The following is a 15,106-nucleotide window of genomic DNA, read 5'->3' as shown; positions in this document are numbered from 1 at the left end:
ATTCAGGCCAATTTTCCGGTATCCAGACCGAAGTGGCATTCAGGCCAGTTTCCGATATTCAGATCGAAGAAGTTTCCGACATTCAGGTCGATGCAACTTGTGGCATTCAGGCCAGTTTCCGGTATCCAGACCGAAGTGGCATTCAGGCCAGTTTCCGATGTTCAGATCGAAGAAGTTTCCGACGATCAAGTCGAAGTACTTGTGGCATTCAGGCCAGTTTTCCGATTTCCAGATCGAAGTGGTGTTCAGACCAGATTTCCGATGATCAGACCAACATTTGATACTCTCATATTCCGATGCTTAGTGTTCAGACTAATGTGCGGCGTTCAGGCCATGGGTATTCTTGTGTTACCATTTATTTTGGTATCCAGGTCAACTTTCTGTTTCGGTACTCAGGCCGATTTTCACCGTACCAGACAGATTCTTCTTTTGAGATTGCTTCTTTGCCGATTCTGACAGGCATTGTTAATTGTTTCATAGGGATTCGGGATCAAAATCCGGGTCTTCTTACTATTTAACCATCTCCCACTATGATCATATGAAGAACGTCCTGCTTCATATTCTCTAGTTGAAGACGCTTAAATAGGGGCAACTGTCATACCCCGATTTTGGTCCTGAATTTTTTATGTTTTTATGCTTGGATTGGTCTTGGTCCAAAGTCATTGGTGCTATTCATTTGATTGTTAATACATCTATGGTCTGGGTCATCTGAACAACCAAGCTTCTTGTGTTTCAAGCCACTTGCTAGTCATGTTATTGGTTCATGGATACTATATCAAAACCCTAACCTCATGGTCTCATCTCATGGTTCTGTTCATTATCAGTCAAGTCATTCAAGTCATAAGGCAAAAACAATTTGGGAACCAACTTCAAACCATTTGTTAATCCATTTCAATTTATTTCATCCATGTTTAAACCAGTACATATGAGTCCATACAAGAAAATACAAAATTTGGCATTTTTGACCAACTGTTGATTTCGGTCAACAATTGACTTTTTTGGTCAACTTTGACCAAAGTCAACCCAAAAATTCACCCATAATTGTCCATTGAATATCCATTTACAAAGCATATCATAAAGAAGAAATGCAGTCATTTTCTCCCAAAATCAAGACATGTAAATAAAAGTATACAAGAGATATATCATGTCCTAAAGTTTGAATACAAGTAGGAAAATATAAATAAACAAAGTCTGCAACTTCCCATGCCTAAATATTGTCACAAATCTATTTCAAATATGACTGAAGGGCTATTTTGCCCATTTTAGCAAAGAACGGCAACTTCATCAATTAATTCAAGGAAAATGTTGAATGCTGGTTTTCAGAAGCTTAATAAAATGCCATTTTCAGCCCATATGCTAGAAGAAATTTGACAAGTGTACAAGGATGAGATTGACCTAAAATGCCATACGCCCAGCCAGTCTGCTTTCAAGTATCCTCTTATCTATGGCTGCGTCAATAGAGCTCATCTGGCTACTTTCATCATGCACCTGATATTTTGTTAAAGACATTCTTCTTTCCTCCATGGACATTGCCTCGTCATCCCAAACTAAGTAGACTTCATTAGTGGCAGGCTGAGAAGCAGGAGCTTTGTTTGAGATTACTGGGGGAGGTCCAATTGAAGGACCACCGGTATTTGGGCCAGACGCATAAGAACGTGAGTTACTTGCTGTCCCGCCTTGAAGCCCTATTGCTTGATAATTACTTGTCACAGAAGAGTTGATGCCCAAATGTGCATCAATAGGGACATTTGAAGAAAATACAGGAGTTACTGATGGAACAGCTGATGACAGAGGTGCAGCAGAAAATGGTGAACTTTGAGCAGTTGTGTGATTATTTCCAACAACGGGAAATAAAGGCTGTGAAACTGAGACAACAGGTGTAGATGTTGGCAGTCCGGGAGGAGTAATCTGAGTTTGAAATGCGGGTGAATTAGTTGATGGCATTGGAGGCCTCACATTCTGTACGGGAAATAATGGTTGATGTGCGTATGGAACATGAGGGGGAATTGAAGCAGCTGGAGGCTGAGGAAACCATATCAGAGGTTGCAATGAAGCCATGGAAACGCCCTGCAGTAGCTCACAAACCTTGACCATGAACACTGCTTTGCCCTGCATAAGCCGAGTCGACTTGCAGCCTTGTTTGATCATCATCATCAATCCATGTCCTGCACTCATGGCCATGAAAACATACTGCAATAACCAAACCTGCAAAAAGAAACCAGTTGGCAGCATGTTATAAATGTGTGAGTCCTGTGGAAAACGTCACTCCCTGACCAAGAGACTAACCAAATGATGAAGCCAAATCATGACCATCGGCTCAATGGATTTCCTGCAGCAAAATCAATGCTAACATAATCATCAAAACAAGGCACAACAGCAGCAGGGCGTAACAGCTACAAAGAAGTTCAAAAGTGGAAAGCACTTAACATGGTTCAGTCATAATAGTTCCATAATCCAAACAATTCCATTTGTTCCAGCCCTGTGTCGTACCAGCTTGGCAAATTCCATGTGAGTGGAAATCCAAAAGCCATTCAGTCAGCCTGCAAGGTTTCATAACAAAGTTCAATCAATTTCCAAATGACAACCCCATATCCTTATCATTTGTGTTCCAACTAATCAGCATAACCATACCTTTGTGACCTGAGATCAATGTGAACCTGTAACGCAAGAGCAACTTCACACATTGAGTCATCAATCCATATTGACCATGATGCTACTTCCCATACCAGAGCGCATACTAGCTGAACCAGGCTAGTTATCCTGCTGCAAAACCAAGACAGAAACAGTCATCCATGAAGTTTGCAATGCACTCAAGTCAAGGTAATCACAACACAAATCACAACCCATGGGATACATAAATCAGTATGAATGGGCATGGAACTAGCTGATAACAAATTGATCTTGCATATTGGAATTGAAACCAAGCCATGCAACCAAGTTTCTTAGTGAAGGCTAGTCAAACTGTTCAGTCCAAAACAACATGAAATAACTTGCCAGGTTATGCAAACCCTCATCATTAGCTAGTTACAACAGGTTGGATCCAAGGTGAAAAGACAGAAACGTAATGCATAATACCTGTTAAACTAGACCTTACATCATGGTTTAAGTCCAAGCCCCTGTCAAATTTCTACTTTCAAAACTTAATAAAATTAAATGTGAAAGAATGCAAGATAGCTTAGAGAGTCTCACCACAGGTATCATGGACCAGTTCAAAGAAGTTGTTACCTGTATTGAATGCTCTGCAGCTACACTTTATCAGATCGGTGTGTAAGGGCATTAAGGAGAATTTTTTATCTTTTTGATTTCAACCTGGATGGCATCTTCACTGATCGTGATTTATATGAGTATCAGACTAGGTCCTTCGGTGCAGAACTGCTGCAGTCTGAAATAGATCAAATCACAACAATTTTTCCAAAACAATGCCACTGAATCAACCTTTATGTTACTAATCACTTCTACCATTCATTCAATTTCATCTACAAAATAAAAACCAAACCATGGCAACATCGAAAACAATCTCAGCAGTTCTCAAACTCGTTGACACCAAGAAACAAAATCTCAAAAAAAAAGCATACGATGATCTTCAATCACATTCTTCTCTCCTCTCTTCCCTCTCCCTTTCATGGCCAGACCTTGATTCTCACTTCACCACCCTCCACAACACTCTCTCTCAATGTTTCATCCATCTCCAAACCCTAGAATCACAGTTACATCAAAACCACAACGACCCATCATCTTCTCCTTCTCAATTACCTAACCCAAATCCTAAAAATCAAAACAACACAATTCATTCAAACCTCTTAATTCATTACACCATTAGAACACACAAGAGAAAATTGAATGCGCGTGACATACCAAGTTCCCAAATTACACATGAATGTTGTGCACAAAGGGCAAGTGAAATGGCATGTATTCGGAATCAGCTTTCAGATATTGCAATCAAACCAAGCTCACCAATTTCACTGCAGTGAAACACAAAGTAATCAGCCAAAGCAGTAAAAATCTCAGGAAAATTCCCAAATTAGAATTAAGACAAAAATGAAGAAGAAAGAGTGGGTTCAGAATACCGTTTTCGGTTTTAGCATTAAAGAGGTCAATCCAATTTCTGAACATCCAAAGGGCTTTGCAGAATTACTCTTTTGAATCCACCATACCAATTGAAACCCTAATCAGCAGAGCATAAGTAGAAGGAAGCAAATCAGTAAGAAAAATTCGAAAACACAGAAAAAACTTGGAGGCGAATTCTGCAAAACAGAGAGAGACTATAAACCCTAATCCCAAAAAATCAAAGAAAACCACAAGAGAGACGAAATCAGGAGCTTGCAAACTCACCGCCGCCGTGACACTTTGTGAGAATTTCTTTCCTTTTTCCTTTTATCATTTTCATGTATTTGTTGATAGAGACTTCGTTTGAGATGCGATTGAGCGATTGAGAGAGATGCTGAGGGTAATCGACGAGAGAGATTGAGAGAGATTTCTTCGAGTTTGAGAGCGAGATCGTGAGAGGAGAGAGTGAGCTTGCCGAGAGCGTGAGAGAAAAGTGAGATGGGGGAGAGAACGAGTCTGCTACTCTGTTTCCATTTCTTTTTTTTTCTTTTTTTTCTTTTTTTAATTTATTTTAAACAAAGTTAAGCAAAAACCATAAAAAAATTTGTAATATGTTTAGCATTTCTTTTTTCTTTTTTTTTATTACATAGTGTATATTAATGTTGTTTAGTTTAGTTAGGCTGTCCAGTAACATTAGCCTATCCCCTCTTTTAATTGATTTGTTTTCTAAACTATCTCTAGCTAGTTCTGTTTATATTCCCAAGTGTTTGCTAAAATGATAACTAATCATGAATGGCCTAGTGGAGAGAGGGTAGTTTCATAATATTAAGTGGAGAGGGTTCAATACTCATGTGTAGTACTTTTTGTTTATTATTTTATTTTATCTTCTTTTAGCATTTTTTATTTTAGTATTTTATTAACATTTTCTTTTTTATGTTTATTATACTCATAATTTCATTTGTTAATAATGCATAGTTGTTGTATTTTAATTTAGTTCAAAACCATTTTAAAACTATAAAAATCACATTTTTTCTCGATTCAATGTCGAGCCCATTTTCACACCCTTGTAAGTCGATTGCTTTTTAAGCATCGCCATCAACCTCACATAACTTACTCTTGGGCTTTCTTACAATGAGCCGGTTCCCTTGCACTTACACTCATACATTGTTTAATGTTTCATTCTTTGATTATTTGATTCGATTATATACTTGTTTATATCTTACTTGTTTGATTAACTGTGGCCTACTTGTATGGTGTATGAGGCATGTATTATTATTGTTTGTTTGCCATGAGCAATCCCCATTCATAACAAATGTATCCCTCTCCCATGAAATGTATAATATTTATTCTTTCATTCTTTATTCATCTGTTAATACAAGAATCAAAATGAACATTCGATAACCATTTCAAAGCAAGATCACGATCCAACGTCGAGTAATCATTTTTTCAAAACCTAACAGAACCAGCACGTATTCATCCACCCTTTTGTAAGTCGATTGCTTTATGCATCGCCATCAACCTTGTAAGCCGATTGCTTTATGCATCGCCATCAACCTTGTAAGTCGACTGCTTCATGCGTCGCCATCTACCCTTATCCCTAGCACCTCTCCTTGCTCCATTCGTCGATCCTTGTCCCGATTAGGTAGCGCCCATTAGCTAGAACCCTTTGCATGATAACATAGGTAGGATTCCCTTATTCTTTTGTATGATAACATAGATAGGATTCCCATATTCTTTGCATGCTAACATTAGGTAGATATTCCCATTTGTAAATCCTAACACTTAAGTACACATTGCATGACAACTCTAGGGCAGAGCTTCCCCCACTTCTAGACCTTTCCGAGCGTCTCCGATCTTATGGCATGTCAATCCATCCTATTGCAAAGAGGTAACTGCCTAAGACTCGATTCAACGAGCTGCGACACCTACTGCTAGGATGTGTACACATCGCCCACTCTCCTTTGACACAACTGGTGTCCTCCTTTGTAAGTCCATGTTCAGATGGCAATCCCTCCAGGGGAACTACGTTGCTCTGATCCTCATACCAGATGAGGTACGTAGGCAGGAGGTCGTGCGAGATCTCTCCGGGCGCTCTTTTCCTTTTCTTTGTGTGTGTTTGCTTGACAGCTAGCAGGCTCGAGTACCAGACTCCCTGTTAGCTTGTTTGTTCAACTTTGTTGTTGCTTCTGACGATTCAGCATCCGGTTAAACCCTTTGTGTGTGTAGGAGTCTGACATAAGTCCAGCGATTGGCAGTTGGTTTCCTGTGTGTGTTTTTTGGTGCGGAAGCTGATGTAAGCCCAGCGATTGGCGTTCGGGTTCCATGTTTGCCTTTTTGTGCGTGTGTTTTGTTTCGGCGTGCGTGAGCCGAACTACGGCAACTCTGATTCTCATGTTCAGATGAGATACGTAGGCACAAGATGCGATGTCTTGCCAAGTTTGACTAACAACTAACAACTAATCCTTGTTTGCTTTCGCCCTCGTTGCGATCCTTTCTCTCGCCCTCGTTGCGATCGAGACATTCCCTTTCTCTTGCCCTAGTTGCAATCGAGACTTTTGCTCCCGTTAGTTAGCCGAACTACATTATGCTCTGATTCTCATTCCCGATGAGATATGTAGGCATAAGACGCGATGTCTTAGCGAGCACACATCTCTTTCACCCATAGGTACCCGAGCTACGAAGACTCTGATTCTCATATTCAGATGAGATACGTATGCAGTGGATGCGACATCCGTGCGAGTCATTTCTTTGACTCTTTCTTTTAGTAAATAGTACATTAGATAAACACACACCCTTTAGACAAGAACAACAAGAGTGGATCCCGTAGAGTACTACGGATGCGTAGGGGTGCTAATACCTTCCCTTCGCATAATCGACTCCCGAACCCAAGATTTGGTTGCGAGACCTTGTCTTTTCCTTTCCTTTCTCCAGGTTTACTTCGAGCGTTTCCTTTCCCTCCTTTGGGATAAATAACGCACGGTGGCGACTCTTCTGTCATTTTCTTTCTCGCCGGTTGTTTTTTCGCACCACTGTATTTTTCAGGTTGCGACATTACCTTACTCCTCTTTACGTTTCAAACAGTTTTCGTAATTTCAGTTAGTGTGTTGTGATTGTACCTTTTGCAAGACAGCAGTGGCAAGAAAACTTCTTTAACTAAACTCCATTGCTGTTTATCATTGATCACATACACACCAACTGTTTGACAAAATTGTTAGCTAGGTTTTATTCATTGGAAATAGACTTTAATGATAAGTGCATTCAATTAGCTAAAATTCTGGTGTTGATAGTTTCTGTCATTCTTATTCAAATCCAACATTAAACTCGTGTGTCCGGTTTTCTAGTAGCAGTTCAGAATAGACGGAAGTCGATTCGGGACTGATATTTTCCGCCAACTTTAAAAACTCTGATAAAACGTTAAATCCGTTAAATTTTAAAAGAGGTGATCTATTCACCCCCCCTCCCGATCACTAGCCACACCGTCTAACATTTTCAACTTACCGGGTGTACGATCTTTTCATTTTTAATCCCTAATTTTTGCCCGAACCTTTTCATTTTCTTGGTTCGTCGGGATGCCCATTTTTGCCTGGACTATTCTTTTTACTGTCCAGCGGGTCTATTTTATGCGAAGTATTTTTTAACTGCGTCTGAGTTCACAGGGGAAGTGAAGTTTTCACCATCCATAGTTGCAAGCATTAAAGCCCCACCATCAAAAACCTTGGTGACAATATACGGTCCATCATAGTTAGGAGTCCACTTGCCCCTGTGATCTGTCTGAGGAGGAAGGATCCTTTTCAACACTAAATCTCCAACTCGGAAGCAACGAGGACGCACCTTCTGATCAAAGGGTCTCTTCATCCGACTCTGATACAACTGCCCATGACAAATGGCTGCCATTCGCTTCTCTTCGATAAGACTCAACTCATTGAACCTTGTCCGAATCCATTCGGCTTCGTCTAACTTGACATCCAACAAGACTCTTAGAGAAGGAATCTCCACTTCAACAGGTAGGACTGCTTCCATACCATACACCAGGGAGTAAGGGGTTGCCCCGGTCGATGTACGTACTGAAGTGCGGTACCCATGCAAGGCGAAAGGTAGTATCTCATGCCAATCTCTGTACGTGACGACCATCTTCTGCACAATCTTCTTTATGTTCTTATTTGCCGCCTCAACAACGCCGTTCATCTTAGGGCGGTAAGGGGAAGAATTGTGATGCTGAATGTTGAAGTTCTGACACAACTCCTTCATCATTTTGTTGTTGAGATTAGAACCATTATCAGTAATGATTCTTTCGGGAATCCCATAGCGACAAATGATTTCTTTCTTGATGAAACGGGCAACCACATGTCTGGTAACATTCGCGAACGACGCTGCTTCGACCCACTTGATGAAATAGTCGATGGCAACAAGGATGAAACGATGCCCATTGGAAGCAGTCGGCTCAATCTTTCCAATCATGTCAATAACCCACATAGAAAACGGCCACGGCGAAGTCATCACATTCAGAGGATTTGGCGGTACATGCACCTTATCAGCATAAATCTGGCATTTATGACACTTCCGAGCATATTTGAAACAATCAGATTCCATGGTCATCCAGTAATAACCCGCTCTCAACAATTTCTTAGCCATTGCATGTCCGCCGGCATGAGTACCGAAGGAACCTTCATGAACTTCCTGCATTAACATGTCCGCCTCGTGTCTGTCCACGCATTTGAGCAAAACCATGTCGAAGTTCCTCTTATACAGCACATTGTCTTTGTTCAAAAAGAAATTGCCTGCCAATCTTCTCAAAGTCTTTCTGTCATTGTTGGATGCCCCTGCAGGGTACTCTTGATTCTTCAGAAAGCACTTGATATCGTGATACCAAGGCTTGTCATCGACTACCAGTTCAGCAGCAAACACATACGCGGCCCTGTCAAGGCGCATCACATCGATCCTGGGAGCATGGTTCCAATGAATTACCTTGATCATGGAGGATAGAGTAGCAAGTGCGTCTGCCATCTGGTTCTCATCACGAGGTATATGATACAATTTTATTGTTGTGAAGAAAGTCAACAGTCTTCTCGTGTAATCTCTGTAGGGGACCATAGTGGGTTGGAGAGTATTCCAATCACCATTCACTTGATTGATCACCAGAGTTGAATCTCCGAAGATGTCCAAACTCTTGATTCTCAAATCAATGGCTTGCTCAATACCCAAGATACAGGCCTCGTACTCAGCTTCATTATTTGTGCACTCAAAAGTCAAACGAGCGGTGAAAGGTATGTGCGCACCTTTCGGAGTTGTAATGACAGCGCCAATTCCACTTCCTCTAGCATTGACAGCCCCATCAAATAACAAAGTCCACTTTTCATTTGGATCAGGTCCCTCCTTAACAACTGGCTCTTCACAGTCTTTCATCTTGAGGAACATGATGTCTTCATCTGGAAAATCAAACTTCATCGGCTCATAATCATCAATCGGCTGCTGAGCAAGATAGTCTGACAGAATACTCCCTTTGATGGCTTTCTGGGATGTATACTGGATATCATACTCTGTTAAAATCATCTGCCAACGGGCAACACGTCCGATGAGAGCCGGCTTCTCAAAGATGTACTTCACTGGATCCATCTTAGAAATCAACAAGGTAGTATGATTCAACATATATTGTCTCAGTCGGCGAGCAGCCCAGGCCAAAACACATCAAGTTTTCTCAAGCTCCGAATATTTGATTTCACAGTCGGTAAACTTTTTGCTAAGGTAGTATATGGCATGCTCTTTTCGACCAGACTCGTCATGCTGTCCCAATACACACCCCATCGAGTTCTCAGTCACTGACAGGTACATTATCAGAGGTCTCCCAGGAACTGGAGGTATAAGGATTGGAGGTTTCTGTAGATACTCTTTTATCTTCTCGAAAGCCCTTTGACAATCTTCATTCCACCTGATAGCCTGATCTTTCCTCAGCAATTTGAAAATTGGCTCACACGTGGTTGTTAGGTGAGAGATGAACCTTGCAATGTAGTTCAACCTCCCTAAGAAACTACGGACTTGCTTCTCTGTTCTTGGCTCTGGCATTTCCTGTATCGCTTTTACTTTGTCGGGATCCACCTCAATCCCTTTTCCGCTAACAATAAAACCCAACAATTTTCCCGATCTCACCCCGAAAGTGCACTTGTTCGGATTAAGTCTCAGTTTGAATTTCCTCAAACGCTCAAACAGTTTCTGCAAATTCACCAAATGTTCTTCTTCTGTCTGAGATTTGGCAATCATATCGTCCACATAAACCTCGATTTCATGATGAATCATATCATGGAACAGAGTTACCATAGCTCGTTGATATGTTGCTCCGGCATTTTTCAGACCAAACGGCATCACCTTGTAGCAGAAGGTGCCCCATGGGGTTATGAAAGTTGTCTTTTCCATGTCTTCTGGTGCCATCTTGATTTGGTTATAGCCAGAAAAACCATCCATGAAGGAGAATACCGAGAACTGAGCTGTATTATCCACCAAAACGTCGATGTGAGGTAATGGGAAATCATCTTTAGGGCTAGCTCTGTTCAGATCCCGGTAGTCGACACACATCCGTACCTTTCCATCCTTCTTAGGTACTAGGACGATGTTTGCAACCCATGGCGGATAATTGGTGACTGCTAGAAACCCTGCATCCAACTGCTTTTGCACTTCTTCCTTTATCTTGACAGCCATCTCTGGTCTTGTTCTTCTGAGCTTCTGCTTGACCGGAGGACAACCTTCTTTGAGAGGCAAGCGGTGTACCACGATGTCTGTGTCCAGCCCGGGCATGTCCTGATAAGACCAGGCGAAGATGTCAATGTATTCTTGCAGCAATTCAATCAGCCCTTTCTTCACATTGTCTTCTAAAGCAGCCCCTATCTTGATTTCTCTCTTGGCGTCCTCGGTGCCGAGATTAATCACTTCAACAGACTCTTGATGCGGTTGAATAACCCTTTCCTCTTGTTTTAATAACCTGGTAAGCTCTTCAGGGAGTTCACAGTCTTCATCACCCTCTTCTTCAGCTTAAAAGATTGGATTTTCAAAGTCGAAGCGAGCCATAGCAGAACCGTTATCAATAGGATCCGGTGACGTGCATCTGCATGAGTGATGGTATGTGCTTATGAGTGTGAAAGAAAAAAGTGGAACTAAACAAAACATTGCCATTTTTTTTATTTTGAAAAACTGCAAAAATAGAAAGACAGGGAACGAAATATTTGAATGCAAAAATACATCCTTTATTTATGATAAAAATGCAAGTGTCACATAGATGGGCCCTACAATGAGTCATTACGCCCTGGGCGGAACGTAAGACTTGGATATGCATGAATAAACAAAGAAAATTACTCCTTCAGAAAAGTGACTTGGACAATCTCCTCAGAAGACCAATTGTTGATGACTTCACCCGGGATCCTCGGACGCACCCAGTTGTCGATGTCACAATCATTATCCCCACCCTCTTCATTGATTGCTGATATCTGGCCAACTGATTTGGCTTCTCCTTCAACCATGTTAACATTTCCCCACCATGTTGTGGCATGGGATTGTTGACGACATTTGGAACCGGTGCAAGGTCGATGGCCTTTGAATCTATGAGGTCCTGAACTACGTGCTTAAAAGCTTTGCAGTTCTCAATATTGTGGCCAGGTGCCCCAAAGTGGAAGCTACACCTAGCGTTGGCGTCGTAACCCACCGGAAGTCTACCAACAGGAGGAGCCAGAGTGCGCAGTTTCCATACGGTTGCTGATGATAGTTCTGAAAGTTATTCCTCCGGTTATCCCTGTTCTGATAAGAAGATATGGCATTTGCATCCCCTTCTCTCCTCTTCTGTCCCTGAATGAACGACTTCTTCACCCCTGATGAGGATCCACCTCCACTCTGGCTCTTATAGGTCTTTAGGTAATTCTCCACCCTTTCTCTAGTAGAGACCACATCAGCAAAGTTGGAAGCATTGCAACCTACCAGACGCTCCAAGTAAGGTCCGGGCAGAGTGTTCATGAACATGTTGGCCATTTCCTTTTCCAACATCGGAGGATGAACACGGGAAGCTGTCTCCCTCCAGCGTTGAGCGTACTCCCTGAAGCACTCATTGCTTTTAAGAGACAGATTCTGAAGTTGAGTTCTGTCTGGAGCCATGTCTGCATTATACTGATACTGCTTTACAAAAGCCTCCGCCAAATCCCTCCAGCAGCGGATATGGGCTCTGTCCAGCCTCATATACCATTCCAAGGATGCCCCAGCCAGGCTGTCCTGGAAGAAGTACATAAGTAGCTTCTCGTCATCAGAGTATGCAACCATTTTACGGAAATAGGCTTGCACGTGAGTTTTGGGCCAAGAGTTGCCATTGTATTTGTCAAAGACCGGGACTTTGAATTTCGGTGGCACTCTCACACCTGGGACCAACCCCAAGTCAGCAACATCTACTCCCAGAGGATTCTGTCCTTCCACTGCTTTCAACCTCTCTTCCAATCTTCTAAACATGGGGTCCATGCCAAAGTCTTCCTGAAGCAAGGGGAACTGATCATCCTGACCATCCTGAATGGGTTGTTGATCTAGGTTGACATGCGGGATCGGGATAGGCCCCGGTCCATTGGGACCATTAGCCTCTCCAGTTGGAGGATCAACCAACGTCTCCGGTTGAGTAATAGGGGGATCCCTCTGCACCAACAATCTAAGCTCCTGCTGTCCTTGAGCCACCCCTTGAACCAAATCCATGAATTGATTCATGCGGATCTTCATCTCGACGAGCTCTGCTTGTAGGCTCTCCATTGCTCTCTGTTGATTCCTTCGGGTACCGTATCGGTGAATGCCTGAGTCAGCTATCCTGCTAATGGAACACCAAACAACTGAGAACACTGCGGCGGTACCTGTTATGCAAATGAATATGTAAATGCAATGACATGTTTATCAATTCCAAAGGGCATTCTACCCCCTTGATTCCAGCCTCACATTTGATAAACAGTGTAAGAAGAAAACCCCGACTAGAATCAAGAAGAAGATGTAAACCCCTAGTAATAGATAAACATGTGTTAAATGATATGAATGCAAATGATGTGATGATGTGAATGCAATGCAGTGGCATGTCAATCAGGATTGCGGTATATACTTGAACATCTGTCGGGTTACACTGTCTGAAGAGAAAACCACTGAGGAATATAATACAAGATCAAAGCTCTGCTCTAGAAAACCGGGTTGGTTGGAGGTTAAGGTTTCCTGAATTTAGCCCGCCCCTCACTGGTAGGTTCTAAGAACAGAAGTTCGTCAACTTCAGCCCTTCAGTCGCGAATAATACGTTTACCACTGAAGGTTTGGCATTATTACGGGATAAAAGACCTCCACTAACTCCCCTCAACAGGACATCCTAAAGCAAGTTCCCAGTCTCGGGGTCCTCGGACTGATCAGCGAGAATGCGCCCACCAGAGCTAACATAATCACGTCTCGGAGGAGAGGCCTCGACTGAGTCCTCAGGAAATGGTCACCAGAGTCGACGATTTCTAAAGGAACATCATGTCGTTACGGAACATCCGTAGGACATAATATATCCAAGAGAAACCTCGTCTGGGTGTGGTTCTTCACGAACGACTTAACGTAGCAACATGCCACGCAAGCCTCATGATCATCCACTCTAAAACCTGTGTGTACACTCAAGCCTGGGTAATGGACTTATCTCTCGTAGAACATCCCATCCCAACAAACAAACAACAGCTCCAACAGATATAGCAGATGAATGCAAGCAGGTAAGCAAATAAATGTACAAAAGCATAAACATCCAATGAACAAGAAATCACAAAAGCTAGGAGGGACTCGCTTAGGGAAGATGGACCAGCAAGAGGTCAACTTCTTAGTATGTCCCCAGCAGAGTCGCCAGCTGTCGCAACCTGAAAAATACAGTGCGCGAAAAAAACAACCGGCGAAAGAAAAAGACAGAAGAGTCGCCACCGTGCGTTATTCATCCCAAAGGAGGGAAAGGAAACGCTCGAAGTAAACCTGAAAAAGGAAAGGACAAGACGGGGTCTCGCAACCAAATCTTGGGTTCGGGAGTCGGTTATGCGAATGGAAGGTATTAGCACCCCTACGCATCCATAGTACTCTACGGGATCCACTTTTGTGTTTTTTTTGTCTAAAGGGTGTGGGTTTACCTAATGTGTTTATTTACTAAAAGGTTAAGAGAAATGACTCGCGCGGATGTCGCATCCACTGCATACGTATCTCATCTGAATATGAGAATCAGAGTCTTCGTAGCTCGGCTGACCTATGGATTGGGGGATGTGTGCTCGCTAAGACATCGCGTCTTATGCCTACGTATCTCATCTGGAATGAGAATCAGAGCAAGCCGTAGTTCGGCTAACTACGGGGTTGTGGATTGGGTTTTGGACGAACGACGTTACTACGCAATCTACCGGATGCTCGACCTTTGGAGACTTACTCACCTGTAGTAGAAGGAGTAAACGTGTGTTATGGAGAAGAGAAATCAATGAAGGGTTTGTTTACATTGTAGGAACGCGCATGCAAAAGGGTAATGAGGATAAGACCTCATAGCTCTTAACCCTGGACAAAGGAACCTGCATAAAGTAAACACAAAAACATTGCCTCCTATCGAGGTCTTCCAGCTAGGAAAATAGTAAAATGCGGGAAAAATGTAAAAGTACCACACGGATAAAGATCCGAAGTAACAACAATTAAAGGAACGATAAACCTTGAGATCCTTCCAAGCTAACATCATCAAAGAAAGTGGGTCAGTACAGGTAATCGGAATGAACCTCCAGGGGGTATCCCACAAATAAAGTGGGAAACCATGCAAGTTAGATTGATAAATAAGGTAGCTCGCGAAGAATCTGATTTCTCCTACCTGCGTATACTTATAGTGCAATAAGGAAATTAGAGCTTTCGTAGTTCAACCCACTAGGACTGAAAAGAAATTGATTGGAGGCAAGAGGAAATGGATAATTGAGATTGAAATTATTAGAATGGAATGATTGAGAATTGAATAGAATGAAGAATGGACAAACTTGATAGTTATTGGATGATGAGAACCACACTAACTTTCAAGTGGAGAGAGAAGAGT

General features: G+C 42.2%; 1 protein-coding gene across 1 annotated transcript; it reads right to left on the bottom strand.

Moving 5' to 3' along the window:
- Positions 1–1,074: 1,074 nt before the first annotated feature.
- LOC127094718 (protein SUPPRESSOR OF FRI 4) lies at positions 1,075–2,684 on the bottom strand. The gene is made up of 3 exons (XM_051033513.1): positions 2,632–2,684; positions 2,287–2,329; positions 1,075–2,205 (listed from the first exon to the last, which is right to left on the bottom strand). The coding sequence occupies exons 1-3, from the start codon at positions 2,682–2,684 to the stop codon at positions 1,396–1,398; spliced, it is 906 nt and encodes a 301-aa protein (XP_050889470.1). The 3' UTR covers positions 1,075–1,395.
- Between the last annotated feature and the right edge of the window lie 12,422 nt (positions 2,685–15,106).

The sequence above is a fragment of the Lathyrus oleraceus genome, chromosome 6 (genome assembly GCF_024323335.1).
Source record: "Lathyrus oleraceus cultivar Zhongwan6 chromosome 6, CAAS_Psat_ZW6_1.0, whole genome shotgun sequence".
Classification (NCBI taxonomy): domain Eukaryota; kingdom Viridiplantae; phylum Streptophyta; class Magnoliopsida; order Fabales; family Fabaceae; genus Lathyrus; species Lathyrus oleraceus.
Note: the sequence above shows the minus strand (reverse complement) of the source record. Positions and strands in the feature narration are given on the sequence as shown.